The 15656-nt window shown below is 42.3% G+C and overlaps 1 protein-coding gene across 2 annotated transcripts in view; it reads left to right on the top strand.

The window, feature by feature from the left end:
• The window catches only part of TRANK1 (tetratricopeptide repeat and ankyrin repeat containing 1), a 46329-nt gene that overhangs the window by 16759 nt on the left and 13914 nt on the right, over window positions 1-15656 (top strand). For both annotated transcript variants that reach the window (XM_083706227.1, XM_083706228.1), the window contains exons 8-16: window positions 167-298; window positions 1565-1735; window positions 3685-3846; window positions 5942-6196; window positions 7651-7827; window positions 9388-12336; window positions 13626-13825; window positions 14289-14426; window positions 14945-15088. In XM_083706227.1, coding sequence (XP_083562353.1) covers window positions 167-298; window positions 1565-1735; window positions 3685-3846; window positions 5942-6196; window positions 7651-7827; window positions 9388-12336; window positions 13626-13825; window positions 14289-14426; window positions 14945-15088 — 4328 coding nt within the window. The remainder of the gene's footprint in view (window positions 1-166; window positions 299-1564; window positions 1736-3684; window positions 3847-5941; window positions 6197-7650; window positions 7828-9387; window positions 12337-13625; window positions 13826-14288; window positions 14427-14944; window positions 15089-15656) is intronic.

Genomic DNA, 15656 nt, shown 5'->3' with positions numbered 1-15656 from the left:
TCTGCCCTGCAAGGTTCTTTGCTATACACCAACTAGACTAGATAAAGCCAAGCAGGGAAAATAAATTATATTGCAAAGATATATTCTATCCTTTTTATGTATTCCGGAAAGGTTAAGCACAGTCTTCCTTAAATTGATGGTGTATTTCTTCTTTTTAATTATTTAGATGGAAACTACCTTTTCAGATGGTTATTGAATTATAAGCCTGAACTGAAGGATCTTATCAACCAGCAAAATGAAGAGGGGGCCACAGTTCTCCACATTGTAGCATCTCATTCAGCTGGCTATCCTATGAAAAGTAAGTGTGTGTGTGTTTAGGTAACCTGGTTTTTGGACAATACACTATCTTGCTAGTTTAATTCTTGCTCTCCTATTCTTTTTACAGAAACCCTAGAAAGGGCTAACTCTGGCTAACATTGTGCTTTTAACACAGACTGGCTTTTGTGTTGCTGCATTTCGAACAGAATCCTCAGACTAGGAATCTGCTTTCCTTGAGACCATCTCTAGTGGACATATTCTCACAGAATTGTAGCGTGATAGTTTCTGCAAGTTTTATTTTGCCCGTGAGGTGGCAGTGGGAAAACAAGTGTCTGTTCCAGCATCAAAAGTAGGCTTCTAATTCAGTTACAGTGCAATCCTAGGTAGATCTACTCAGAAATAAGCTCCACTGAGTTCAGTGGGGCTTACTCCTAGGTAAGTGGGTTGGCAGTAGTAAGCATCATTGTGTTAATTTTCCCAGAGCCACTGGGTGACCAAAAAGTTGGAATAACATGAATAATGTGATAAAGACATGCTCAGGAAGGACTCTTTTTTGCTAATAGAACAACGGCTCTGGGCATAGAAGGTCCCAGAATAAAATGGGGCCATCTAAACCTAATAATAATAATAATAATAATAATAATAATAATAATAATAATAATAATTTATTTATACCCTGCCCTCCCCAGCCAAGGCCGGGCTCAGACTGGCTAAACCTAGGAGTTCCATAAGATTGGAGCCACCATTGAAAAGCAATAATTTTGTGCTCCCAGTTTTTTTGAAATAACAATTTGTATTGCCTTGCACTAGTTTTGTGAGGGAGCCGGGGAAGCAGGTGTCTTGTTGGCTTCCTGTCTTGCAATCCTTTTTGAGATTGAAGGGGAGGAACTAAGCATCTATCTGTTCCGTTTGAAAAATGCACCTATATTCCTCCCTTTTTAAAAAAAATTATCAGTCTAGTGGGCACCCAAAATGTGAATCCTCCACCATATATTTCTCAGCCCAGATTGGTGACCTGGGAACTTTTTGCAGTTTTTGTTATCCTCTTTTCCCTTTGTGACAGACCCGGCGTAGATGAATGAGTCGTGTGTTTTGATGTTTCTAGCAAGCATGGATTGCTGCAATCAGTTACTCATTGTTTGCTCTTTGGCCCAGTTTCAGAACGGCTGCATACGAGCGGCACGCACTTCTCAGAGGTTCTTCCTTCCTGCAAGTGTCAAATCACAAAGCTGAACTCATGGCGTGAAGCCTGTTGTGATTCAAGTCAAGAATATTGCAGACTCCTTTTATTTGTTTTGTATTTCAGATCTGATAGAAAATGTGGTGATGCTTCTGAACGCTGGGGTGGATCCCAAGATCTGTGATGCCCAGTCAAGGTCTGCTATGGATATCTTGAAAAAACACAAGAAGTTCAGGGTTATAGATATAATCAGCAAGCACATGGAAAGATTTAATCTACACCGGGATGAGTCACCAGGTACTTCAGAGGCAGACGTCTTTGTTCAATTCAGTAATAACTCACACTTGGCAAAAGTGTCCTCTTTGTTTTCTAGGTTGGGTCTCCCATCTCTTGTTGGACTACAACTCCCATCATTCATACCTAGCAGGACCAGTAGTCAGGGATGATGGGAACTGTAGTCCAAAAACAGCTCGAAACCCTGCTGTAGACATAACATTTAACCATTATTCCGGGACTGGAGGTCATGATCATTCTGCTTCTTTCCATCTCTGTGTTAATTTCATCCATGTCCCAACTGCCCACCCCAACCATGGTTTCCTGTTAGGTTTTTGCAAAGTGTTTTTGTCGCCAAAGCTTTGAAACTGGGCTTTGATACTGGAAACCCAAGGCTGCTACACTATGGCAGCTATCAGTACCGGTGCAGAGGTGAGACAAGCATACATAGGCCGAGGAGATTTGTGCAGTCCTTTGGGCTTGTGTGCCCGCTACTGTACTAATAATATCTCACCAGTTGAGCAACAGGCCTGCATGGCGACGTTGTTTTGGTTGATACATATATGTTATGTGCTAGTGATGGAGCTTTCCCCTAAAGCTCTTTTGGGAAACTAGGGGGTTCCTCTTAAACTTTTCAGGTCATCTTCAGAGAGAAGATGCCAGACACTCTTCTGTGAAAGAATCTTGCTCACTCCTACAATTCACAACGGCTGAGAAGTGTTGGGGGTGTATTCCAGAGCAGGGATGGTCCTCCAGATTTTTCAAGATTCCCGTCATCTCTGAGCACTGGCTGGGGCAGATGGGAGTCTAAAAACGTCTGGAGAGGGACATGTCCTTCAGTCCTATTCCAGGGCATGCTCTTTGGTTATGGGCCCAGTGCCGAGGCCCAACAACTATCTACAGTGGCACCTCGAGTTACAAACTCCTCAGGTTACAAACGCTTCAGGTTACAAACTTCGCTAACCTGGAAGAGTTACCTCGAGTTGAGAACTTTGCCCCATGATGAGAACGGAAATTGTGTGCCGGCGGTGCAGCAGCAGCAAGAGCAAAAGCACACCTCTAGTTAAGAACAGTTTCAGGTTAAGAACGGACCTCTGGAACAAATTAAGTTCGTAAGTAGAGATACCACTGTATTTGTTGATTAGTCATATCCGACTCTTCTTGACCCCATGGACCAGAGCACGCAGGGTACTCCTGTCTTCCACTGGCTCCCACAGTTTGGTCAAACTCAAGTTGGTAGTTTCAAGAACTACCATCTCGTCCTCTGTCATCCCCTTCTCCTTGTGCCCTCTATCTTTCCCAACATTAGAGTCTGATGAGGTGGCCAAAGTATTGGAGCCTCAGCTTCAGGATCTGTCCTTCCAGTGAGCAGTCAGGGCTGATTTCCTTCAGAATGGAGAGGTTTGATCTTCTTGCAGTCCATGGGACTCTCAAGAGTCTCCTCCAGCACCATAATTCAAAAGCATCAATTCTTCAGAGATCAGCCTTCTTTATGGTCCAGCTCTCACTTCCATACATCACAACTATCTATAGGCAACACAAAAGAGTTATGTGTCCAACAGAAAGAGTTATCCAAGAATGTTTCCTAGAATTTTCTACAGGATTTCCAAAGAACATTAACTTGATGTGTTTTTGAAGAGAAAAACCACAACAGTCCCATGGCATAGCAATTAAAAGATGTAACCCTTTTTAAACGGCATGATTTTATAAGCATGATTTATATGCATGAGGTATTGTCACAGCTGCCACTTTCAAGAGGTTACAGCGAACGGTTTTGGATGACGGGAAAATTTGAAAACCACTTATTTTTGGGAAATATATGGCTATTGGAAGTAGAAATGTAGGACCACTTTACTATTGATTTTTTCCTTCATAGCCCCTTATCATGGATTGCAGATCCATGAGCTCTGTTCCCATCGAAAACAGAAAGAGAGAAAATGTTTCAGAAAGGTTTTCAATGTTGTTCCCCACAGAGCAGACTGAAAACACAGGCCCTGTAGACAGCCTTGCCTTGCTTCATGATGCTTTTGAGCAGTTTGTGAGGTTTTGTCGTTCGGAAAACAGAGTGCATAACGTCGGTGTATTGAGGCATGAAAAAGTTCAGAGGCTTCTAAACCTGCTGAATTCAATAAGAGGTAAATATGTTTCATTCTCAGTGTCTGATATATGCCAGGGACCTGTTTGAATCATTTCCGAAACACAAGGATGACTTGGAAACGAAGTAAAATGTTTGCTATAAAGACCAATCCTCCACTACTTAATATTTCTAGAACTTGAGCATTCATGTTGCTTCATCTAAATAGCCAATTTTGGCAGTTGTTCAAGTCTTGCCGCCCCTTGCACCTGCTGCTGTATGTAGGAAATTAGCACACCGGGGGATATTTTACATAGGAGCAGTTTGAAATACAATCCTCTGCTTGCTTGAACATTCTGAAGATTGAATACTTACTAATCCCTTTTAACTGCTTTGTTTTCCTGTCTTGATGTGCTCCATAAAACCCCAGAAAGACAGCTGCAGTCCTGATGCATGTCCACTTTTGGTCTTCAGAGGGATCAGCATATTAGATAGAAAGTCTTAATTGCAAAGCATTTATATTGTCCTGTAGGCGGCAAAATTTGTCCAGTTGGATATTTTAATGTGCTGTGTAAACTGATTTTCTGTGAAAGGTAACCAACTGAGTCGAGGAACATAGAGAATTCTATCGCATCGTTGGATTAACAAAAGAAAAGCACTTGTTGTCAGGGGCTGTAGCTCCTGCCTCACTTAGAAGCCTTTCAGTGCTTGCCAGAAAGTTTGATGTACCCTAGTGCTAGTTTGTGATCTACGGTTTGTAGCAAATAGGAGACACCAGTGGAATCTTTCTGAGAAACAAAAGGGAAACAATGATGTACAGTGGTGCCTCGCAAGACGAAATTAATTCGTTCCGCAAGTCTTTTCGTCTTGCGAGATTTTCGTCTTGCGAAGCACGGTTTCCCATAGGAATGCATTGAAAATCAATCAATGCGTTCCTATGGAAACCGCCTTCAGACCAGGTCCGGGTCCCGGGCGATCTTAAAATGCTGGCGGGCTCTCCCGCTCTCCCGGGAAGGCAGGCAGGGGGGAGCAAAGACTTGCGAGGCAAGCTCATAGGGAAATTCGTTTTGCGAAGCGCCTCCAAAATGGAAAACCCTTTTGTCTAGCGGGTTTTTCGTCTTGCGAGGCGTTCGTCTTGCGGGGCACCACTGTACTTTCATTGCCTTCTTCCTGTCTTAAATAAATTGAGAACTGAAACGTCACATTGGCTATTTTGCAGGTTTACGGGGAGTTCAGTTTTTTCTTCCCTAGGTTTGTAGCTTTTTTTAATAATGCACAACTGTGTTCAGTGTTTTGAGGAGGGCAATCAGTGCCCATCTCTGTATGTCAACGTATTCAGTTGGCATTTAAATAAGATAGAAGTTGTGACATGTTACGGACAGAGCAAAAGGTGAAAGTGTTTTGGATTTTTCTAGAACAACGAAAAATTTCACCATGTCTAAATCAGATTAGAATTTCCAGTTTACATCTAGGCCTACTCAGAAGTAACCCCACTGGGTTTGATTAGGTTTGGTTCAGTGAGTATCTAGAAGAGATACATATATCACTCCCCCCCCCCCCAGGCTACTTTCCTGGAAAGTGGGTTAAAGTAATTTGCAGTGGACTCTTGGGTTACGTTACCTTCGGGTTGCGAATGCTGCAAACCCAGAAGTGTATTCTTCAGGGTTTAGCCGCACGTGCATGCGCAGAAGCAGCGCCTCTACTTGCTGATTTTTTGGGGTACGTACGAACCCCTGGAACGAATTACATTCGTATCCAGAGGGTCCACTGTACCTCTGTCTTTAATGTGCTCCACAAACACGGCACACTGTACATGCCAGCAGAGTTGGAGGGAAACTTCCATACAACTAGGGAAAAAGTGGGTAAAATACTACCTCTTTTAATTGTTCTGAAAACTAAATCATAGGGAAGAAAAGGCATTTTAAAAAGCTAGGAAAAATAAGAAGGGAAACAAATGAGAATGAAGGGACTTGGATGTAATGAAACCATGGAGTGGCTTCAAGAGGTGTTGGTTGTGTGAAATGGGTTGCCCGCCTCTACACATGCAATAATCAAATCCGAAGTGCCAAGGAATTTGTTTTTTTAGTCAAGTGTATTTCAAAGATCTTGTTACTTTTGCTGGGCATAATGGCAGCCTTATTTTGACTACTTTTCAGAAATTCCTGAAGAAATAGTTTGTGACATTCCTCCTGCATGCGCCAGCAGCTTCATAAAGCTGTTGCTGGAGAAGCATAGGTGGCATGAAGTTCTGCTGCTGCTGACCCGAAAAACCACAGGGAATATGACATTGGGAGACGGCCTTATTAAGAACTGTAATCTTTCAGACATTGACATTGGCACCATCTTGAAAGACATAAACAGGTCAGATGGGCGACGGCTGCATCTCGTGAGATGCTTGATCCAGAGGGGAGGTGAGTATTCACAGATACCAAACTTTCCTTGAAGATCTGAATATCTCTTCATTCTTGAGTGAAACTAATGCCAGTCTTATCTCTTCTGCCTTTTAAAAAAATATATACTTGTACCTTGGAAGTCAAACGGAGTCCGTTCCAGAAGTCCGTTTGACTTCCAAAGCCTTTGAAAACCAAAGTGCGGCTTCTGATTGGCTGCAGGAAGCTCCTGCAGCCAATCAGAAGCCGCGGAACCCACGTCGGATGTTTGGCTTCCGAAAGAACGTTTGAAAACCAGAACAGTCACTTCCAGGTTTCAGTCGTTTGGGAGCCAAAGCATTTGAGAACTAGGCTGTCCGAAAACCAAGGTACGACTGTAAGTACAAATAGCTTTTTGTGCCTGCTGAACTATGGCATGGGAAAGCTGTGGTATTGTGTTGCATAATAAGATGGTGCTTTATGTGAGCAGAGGGTGACCAAGCAAAATTGGTGGCAGAGGCTTGGTGGTGTGGGATACAATCAAGCAATATTGAATTGTGATGCTATGAGTTGCTTTGCTACTGCTAGCTCAGTTGCAAGCTTGATGTACCCATCCTTTGGTTTAACTTGATTGTGGATGGCTGCAGAAGCTAGGAATTACTGTTGTACAGAGCGCTAAGAACCCACAGTGCCCTCATGGAAATAAACTTTGCTTTTGAGCTGTTTTGAGAAAGAAACAGAGAAACAGAACCCGTGTATAAAGGAGAATAAAGGGGGAAGGGGGGACACACCCAAAACTGTATATTTTGCAAAGTTGTTACAGTGGTACCTCAGGTTACATATGCTTCAGGCTACAGACTCTGCTAACCCAGAAATAGTGCTTCAGGTTAAGAACTTTGCTTCAGGATGAGAACAGAAATCGGGTTCCGGCGGCGCAGCAGCAGTGGGAGGCCCCATTAGCTAAAGTGGTGCTTCAGGTTAAGAACAGTTTCAGGTTAAGTACGGACCTCCGGAACGAATTAAGTACTTAACCTGAAGTACCACTGTATTGTTCTTCACCAGATCGTAACCTGTTACAGTATTTGTAAGAGTGGATTCGAAATAGCATTGAATCTGTCCATGGCAAGTCTGTGTTTATATGCAAGTTGTTCATATGTTGCGTGTTTGTGTAAGTCTTCAATCCAATCGTCGAATGGAGCTACATTTTTGTTAAGCCTGCCTTAAGCTTAAGAGAGAGGCTCCCATTATGCCTTCCACACCTCTGTCCTGTTTATCATGGGGCTGCGCTATGAAAGCCACTCTTTCATCTCCAACCTAAATGCTAGTAGACAAAGGGCAGCTTGCATGCAGTCATAGCGAAATCCTTGTTGTTAATCTCACAAGCGTCTGTGGATGCATTGTGCCTTTTCTAGAACTGTTGAAATTTAGCTGCTGTTTCCCTGACCCACAGTAGCATGCACTTGTAATGTTGGTATTTGTAATATCATTTCCCAAAGCGTCACCCGAGGGGAGTAGAGCAAGCCATGAAAAACCACTTCAGAAATGTTTAAAGAGCAATGATTTTGAGCTGGCATGTGTGCTCCTGAGCTCGGGTGCAAATCCACGCCATATATCCATGGCAGAAGGCGATACCCCTTTACATGCTGCGTTGTCCATTTATTTTGATAAGAAAGGTAAGGACTTTGACTTGGTATTTTTGTGAGTGGTGGTTTATTGAAATAGTTTATAACCTTCATCAACCATGTTGACGGCAGCTTCTCCTGCCATCCTCTCACCAGATGTGCAGGTTACAAATAATAATAATAAATTATTATTATTATTAGGGACGTGGGTGGCACTCTGGGTTAAACCACAGAGCCTAGGACTTGCCAATCAGAAGGTTGGCAGTTCGAATCCCCGTGATGGAGTGAGCTCCCGTTGCTCAGTCCCAGCTCCTGCCAACCTAGCAGTTCAAAAGCACGTCCAAGTGCAAGTAGATAAATAGGTACCACTCCAGCGGGAAGGTAAACGGCATTTCCGTGCGCTGCTCTGGTTTGCCAGAAGCAGCTTAGTCATGCTGGCCACATGACCCAGAAGCTGTACGCCGGCTCCCTCGGCCAATAAAGCGAGATGAGTGCCACAACCCCAGAGGTGGCCACGACTGGACCTAATGGTCAGGGGTCCCTTTACCTCTTATTATTATTATTATTATTATTATTATTATTATCATCATCATCATCATCATCATCATCATCATTATCATCCGAGGAGCTCCAGGAGACATGCACAGTTCTTCCCCCTCCCCATTTTTATCCCCACAATGACGCTGTGCAGGAGATTAGGCTGAAAGGCAGTGGCTGGCCAAGGTCATCTGAATGGCTAAGCCAAGGATCTGAACCCTGGTTTCCTAGGTCTTTGTCCACCACTCTAACCACTACCCCATACTGCCCCCCATGATTTCTGCTCAGAGGAATTGTGGCCAGCAAATCATAAGAAGAATCTTTACCAAAGAACCCAGAGAGTTTGCTGCCAGTTGAAATGGGCAACTTGGGGTTCCATGAACAAATGAAACCTCCTACATCATGTGTAATATTTGTTAGTTCTTTTAAATATCAAAGCACACAGCATGGCACTTTTTATTCTCCTTTCTGTCCTGTCTTAGAGTACAGCTACCTCATTTGGAAGCTTTACCTGAACAATTAAGTATAAAATTCAACAGAGCCGAGAGATTTAGCCAAGTTAATTAGGAACAAATGAACCATTGCATTGTATGGAGAATCTATATGCTGGTGATGACAGATGGGAGTAAAATGGGGACAACCTGTATGCAGAGTGCAGCTCTTGAAGCACCCTTTTTATTCTTCCACTCCCTATCCCCTTCCGAAAAGGAATAAATATTCCTTAAGGTGGGTCAAAAGGATTAAAAAGAAAAGTCACCTAACACTCCCTAGGTCAAGAGATTGCAGAACTCTGAACTTGTTCCAAGGCTGTGGAGAATTCCTTCTACTTGGAATGAAATATCTGCCCTCCATAGCTTTCTCTCAGGCCAGTAAATTTTTATTGTTTCTGGTAGGCAGCATCTCATTAGAAGTAAGTTAACTTGAAGGATGGAAACAGAGATGGTTATGAACCACTTTGAGCATTGTACAGTATGGATAAAAAGGATCAACTTTAATGTAAAATATTACTGTGGCTTGTGCAAATGGAAATACAAAACTTAATTTTGTATATTTTGGTTTTTTCTCTCTCTCTAGATGAGAATGGCTTACATTTATTGAGTCTCCTTCTAGAACTGTACGATTCAGATCCATCCAGATTTTCGTATCTTAGTCCCAATAGGCGAGACAAGAATGGGGACACAGTCATGCACATTATTTTTCAGAAAAACCTAACAAAGCATGTTAAGAAAATGTTAGGCTTGCTTGCAAAGTTTGAAATTAACTTGAATTTAAAAAATAAATCTGGCAGAGATGTGCGTCACAGAATAAAAAAGACCGACCCGATGCTTATAGCTTGGAATGAAGCTGTGGCTGAGAACAAGAAGAGGTCCCGACATGACGCAGCAGGACATCAAACTAAAATACTGAAATCCACTTCGGCTTGCGGCAAGTCAGAGCCCCAAAATTCAACCCATTCTTCAGCTGCACAGTCATCCAAAATGCTGCCTGAAGGACTCCCGTCAGACACAGAACATAATCTATGTGGTGTTTCCCGTGAAGAGGAAGAGGCAGAAGTTGCTGGAGTTCAAAGCTCATCTTTCAGAGATACCAATAAGCCATTGACTCTGCGAGATTGCCTTGTCCAAGCAATCACACAGTTAATCCAAAAACTCGAACTGAATGAAGTCTCAACAAAAGAGAACTCAGTGGCACCCCAAGTACCAAAGCAGCCACCTTCCATGACTAGGATTGCAGATGACAAGAGTGAATATCGGCAGGCGTGCGCCCATGAGGCCTATGCTTGCCCAGACCAAGATGAACTGGTGGAGGAGATGCAGAATGAGCTTGAGGAGGCCAAAGCAGAAGAGGAAGAAGACGCCGAAGCCAATCGACAGCTTCAGGAAATTGAGACGTGCCTTCAGGACTTTGATAATATGACATGGGAAATTGAGTGCACCTCTGAGGTGCTTAAGAAATTAGGAGACAAAAGCTTCCCTCACCATATGAAGAAGAAAGTAGTATTGGCAATTCAGCAGCTAGGAAACGGTGAATGGACCAAAAGTTTACAAAAGAGGCTGAAACATTTGAAAGGTGACATTCAGCTCTACGAGGCGAAGTTGGACAAAGGGGCCAGGCTGCTTTGGGAGCTTGCCATAGACTTTTCTCCTCGCTGTAGCGAGGCTGCGGAAAAGATAATAGAGAATGAGAATTCCACACATCCCACAGAAAAAACTGGGAGGGTTTACACAGAAATCATCAGGATATGGGACATTGTGCTTGATCACTGCAAACTCAACCGAGCCATTGACCGCGCTATCGACCGTGCTGCTGACCGTGCCGCTGTTGACCTTGCTGTTGAAAGGATATGTAAAGCATACAATCGTGGGCTGTCCTGTATTTTGAGGAAAAAGCTTAAAGGTATCAATGCAACTCCAATTTCTTCCAACTTGAATATACAAAAGCGCATTCCTCGCATATATGTTGAAGATACTAAGCCAGAAAAGTTAAAAGATCATGTCCTGCCTGAATACTTTCCCCCAGCTAGTGCGGTGGAAACGGAATACAACATCATGAAATTTCACAGTTTCAGTACTAACATGGCACTTAATATCATTAGTGACATGACCACTGCTGTTGAATACCCCTTCAGAGTGGGCGAGTTGGAATACGCAGTCATTGACTTGAACCCCAGACCGTTGGAGCCAATCATCTTAATTGGACGGAGCGGAACTGGGAAGACTACTTGTTGCTTGTACAGGCTTTGGAAAAAGTTTTATTCTTACTGGGAGAAAGCTGAGTTGGCAGGAGGTCCCTTGCTGGTCAGACAGATGTGGCACAGATTGAAGTTTAATATGCATTTTGAAAACAGCACTGAGGAGGAAGACAGTGAAAAGCAAGATGGCAGCGACCCCACTGATTCATTTGAACTGGAAACATCTCTAAGTACAGATGAGCAAGAGCAGGATGAAGATGAACAGGGTTCAAATCTAGGAGACCCAGAAATGAATTTGGGGTATGACTCTGATGAGGAACATGCTGCAGAAGAAACTGACAAACTGGAACACTTGCATCAGATCTTTGTTACTAAAAACCATGTTCTGTGCCAAGAAGTTCAGAGGAACTTCATAGAGCTTAGCAAGTCTTCAAAGGCAACTAGTCATTTCAAGCCCCTTGAACCAAATGTTCACCGACTTCAGGATGTTAAAGACGAAAACTTTCCTCTCTTCCTCACATCCAGACAATTGCTGCTGCTCCTTGATGCCTCTATGCCTGAACCATTTTTTCTGAGAAATGAAGACGGAAGTCTTAAGTGCACCACTGCTGGATGGTCTACTAAAGAAGATCTCGCCATCTCAAATTGGCAGGAGGAAGAGGAAGACGTTGGCGTAGATTATGATGAGGATGAAAAGGTTGCAGAAGTCCATATTAGAGAGAGTGATCCTCGAGTCTTTGTGACTTACGGTATATTTGCTAATGAAATCTGGCCCAAAATGGTAAAAGGCAAATGTCCCTACAACCCAGCGTTAGTTTGGAAAGAAATAAAATCTTTCTTGAAAGGGTCTTTTGAGGCTTTAAGCAGCCACCAAGGCATACTTACAGAAGAGGAATACAAAAAACTAGGACGGAAGAGGTCCCCAGACTTCAAAGAAGACCGTAGCGAAATTTATCAGCTCTTTGTCCTTTACCAACAAATAAGATCACAAGGAAATTATTTTGATGAAGAAGATGTCTTGCACAAATTGTCTCAAAGACTCTTAAAGCTCAATGATCTACCATGGTGCATCCATGAGCTTTATGGGGACGAAATTCAGGATTTCACCCAGGCAGAGCTAGCATTGTTAATGAAATGCATTGATGACCCGAATGCGATGTTCCTGACTGGTGACACAGCACAGAGCATTATGCAAGGAGTTGCTTTTCGTTTCAGTGACTTGAAATCACTTTTCCACTATGCCAGCAAAAACTCTGCTGACAAGAAACAGAGTATTGTTAGAAAACCAAAACGGATATACCAGCTTTATCAGAACTACAGATCTCATTCAGGTATCAAAATCTTAAATCTATATACATACATTACATGGGGTGGGCTGAGGAGACAGAGGTTTAAAAGAGAGGATAGCTGTACTCCATTAAGCTAAAGTTCCTTTAAAGTATTCAGGTTGAACAACCTAGAACCATAGCTGTCAACCTTTCCCTTTTTTAAAGGGAAATTCCCTTATTCCGAATAGGATTCCTCGCAAGAAAAGGGAAAAGTTGACAGCTATGCCTAGAACAGTGGTTCCCAATTGGTGGTCTGCGGACCCCAAGGGGTTTGTGTAAGCCACCCACACCATTCATATAACAAAAACTACCATAAAAATATCATTTTTAAAAGTAGGGGGTTTATGGCTTGGCTTTTGAAAAACAGGGTCCACAGTACTTAGCTAACTGAGAACCACTGATCTAGAATGAAAACGATAATTTCCAGGCTGAATGAGAATTTATTTTAGCTTGTACAGATATCCTCTGCAGTCTTATACTGAAGCACTGCTTTACAGAGGATTTTCCTGTAATTCTGCCATTTGACCTGTGTGATTTCTCGTACCCATCATTGCAACAGTTCTCTAATGTGGGCTTGTGATTACTGTATAGCATTTCTTGAACACAGAAAAGAGGTGGAGAATCTTTGCTCCCAGTAAAGCCGTGGCTGATCGGGAAGTTGGCCCCAGTCCAAGATCACATGGACAACATGCATTTAAAACACTATTTTAATAGTCTTGGAGAATCCCAAGGACTATAAGTTTGTTTTTTTAAGGGTGCTGACATCACAGAGTGACAGTTGCCAGCACCCTTAATCTTAACAAAGATTCTTCATGACTGTTGAAGTAGTATAATACTGTTTTAAATGTATGGCGTAGATGCAACCCAAATCAATCCTACATGACTTCTCACAGAACTGTTGAGGCTTTTGGTGACTGATTCTCATAGCTGCTGCTGTGCAGGATTGGGCACTGGCACCAACTTGGGTTGGTTCCTTAGGGTCTAAAACGGTGATTCCGTGATACCCACTTCCGTGCACCTTTCTGATGAACACGAGTTTATCAGAAATGTGGAAGGAGGATATATGACTCAACCATGTTCTGTCCTTCTCTGTCCCCTCATGTGGCCACCATCAATGAAGCAGCTTTTAAGCCATAGCTGTAAAACAGCTTTGTGTCCCAGCTGCGGTTTTGAGCTAGGCATTTGCTAACTTTTCAAGATTAATATTGTTCTTTCTGTTACCCTTTTATTTTGTTTCCCACCCGAGAGACAGATTTAATAGGTCAATTCTACCTGCTCATTATCGTTTGCAGGTATTCTCCACTTGGCCTCGGGAGTTGTTGACTTGCTTCAGTACTATTTCCCAGAATCCTTTGATCGTCTTCCTAGGGATTCCGGTCTCTTTGATGGGCCCAAACCCACCGTCTTGGAATCTTGCAGTGTTAGCGATCTGGCAATTCTGCTGAGAGGCAACAAAAGAAAAACACAGCCGATAGAGTTTGGAGCGCATCAGGTAGGCTTTTCTCAGCATATAATGTTCTGTACCAGAACAGAACGTTGCTGTTTCCGCTCTTGTAAATGACAGTGTGCTGTCTTGAGTTCTTTGAACAGCTTTTCAGAATGTTAATAAAACTAAGCATGTCTGTATTAATAGAGAAGACCACTTGTTTTTCTTGTTTATTTGTTTGGGAGCATCAGAATACATTGCACTTGCAAATTATGGGCACCAGGTCTGAATCTTCAAGAAAAATCCACAGCCCTAATTTCAGATGGAGGTGTGGAAACTGTTCCTGGATAACTATGATAACCTAGGCACCTAAATGAGGCTATTCTTCTCAGTGATAGGATCTGTCTAGGCTTATCGATCACCAGAATCTGAAGACCTAGATTCAACTTCAGGCAACTTTCTCCTTGTTGCATTATTTTCATGGGTTGCTGTGGTTTTGGTGATCTAATGTTTCCCATTTTGATTGTAGGTGATTCTTGTAGCAAATGAAATAGCAAAGGAAAAGATCCCTGAGGAACTTAGTTTAGCTCTTGTGCTAACAATTTACGAAGCAAAAGGCTTGGAATTTGATGATGTTCTCCTTTACAACTTTTTCACAGATTCAGAGGTATGTAAAAATAGAGAGGGAGGGAGGGACTGGATATCATTCATTTCTCTTTAGGGGAGAGCTGAACAACCCAAATAGGCTAGGTTGAGTTGTCATCCTTTGTTTCTGCTAATAACAATATGTTATTTTATCTGCTGGCTTGATTTCCATCACATGTGCTTGTTTGTACTAAATGTTGTTGTTTTTTGCAATATCAGCACATCTTGATTTATAGAATATATTCAGGACCAGTGAAGACATTGACCCCAAGTAAATTGTTTTGGGAACACTTGACAAACAAGTTCCACTTAGCTTATAGCTGGAGTCATTTTCATATCTGGGATTGGATAAGGGATTTTCGCCCGAGACAGAAGGTTTCTTTGTTTCCTTGCACTGTGTGATTTTGCTCACTGATTTGAAGATTGTTTTGCTTTCTGAGGTTGACTTCAAACACGAGTAAAATTGAAAACTTGGTTACAGCTTTCCGGGTGCAGTAGTGCTATTATAGCTATGGTTTTCTGTTCCCCCTCCCCACTTAGGCTTACAAAGAATGGAAAATAATTTCTTCTTTCAAACCTCCCTCTCCTTTACCTGAAGAAACCAAAATGGTCATTGAAACGCCCTTGGAGAAATTTGCTGATGCTCAAAGAAAACTTCCTGTTCTGAATCCAGAAATGTACAAGGTGATTACAAAATAAAACCGGAAGCAATCATCATGTCCCCATTTTTAAACAAGTAATTGTGTCCGTTTTGTCTTTTAATCAGCCTGGAGAATAAATAAAGAATACATATGAATCTCTAAATAGTTGACACCCCAATCTTTGAGGACTAACCGAAGATATTGCATTGTAATGCATTTTTAAACTTTCATCCATTGTCTTAAATTGGATACAAATTGTGCTTATAAAAATACATTTCAAGTTTCACTTAAGTATCTTAGCGTCCAAGAGAACTACAACATTACAATATATTGCCCTTCTTTCCTGGGCAGGCAAGTTAATATGTGAACTTGAAGCCCGTAATGAGGTTTTGAACATGCACACCAAATTACCTGCTGATTTCTCAGACTTGTATTATAAACAAGCAGTGAATTCCAAACAGGCGAGTTTAAACCAAAGGCCACACTTGGCTTGGCAGTCTAATGGCATGTTAGGTTGCGCTATTAAATTTATTTTGATTTCCGTGTCTTCAAACATGGTGTCCTAGAGTCTGATTTCTCTTGATGAAACATTAGTCCAAATGTATTTAGCT

Source organism: Podarcis gaigeae, assembly GCF_964106915.1.
Source record: "Podarcis gaigeae genome assembly, chromosome: 12".
NCBI lineage: Eukaryota > Metazoa > Chordata > Lepidosauria > Squamata > Lacertidae > Podarcis > Podarcis gaigeae.
Note: the sequence above shows the minus strand (reverse complement) of the source record. Positions and strands in the feature narration are given on the sequence as shown.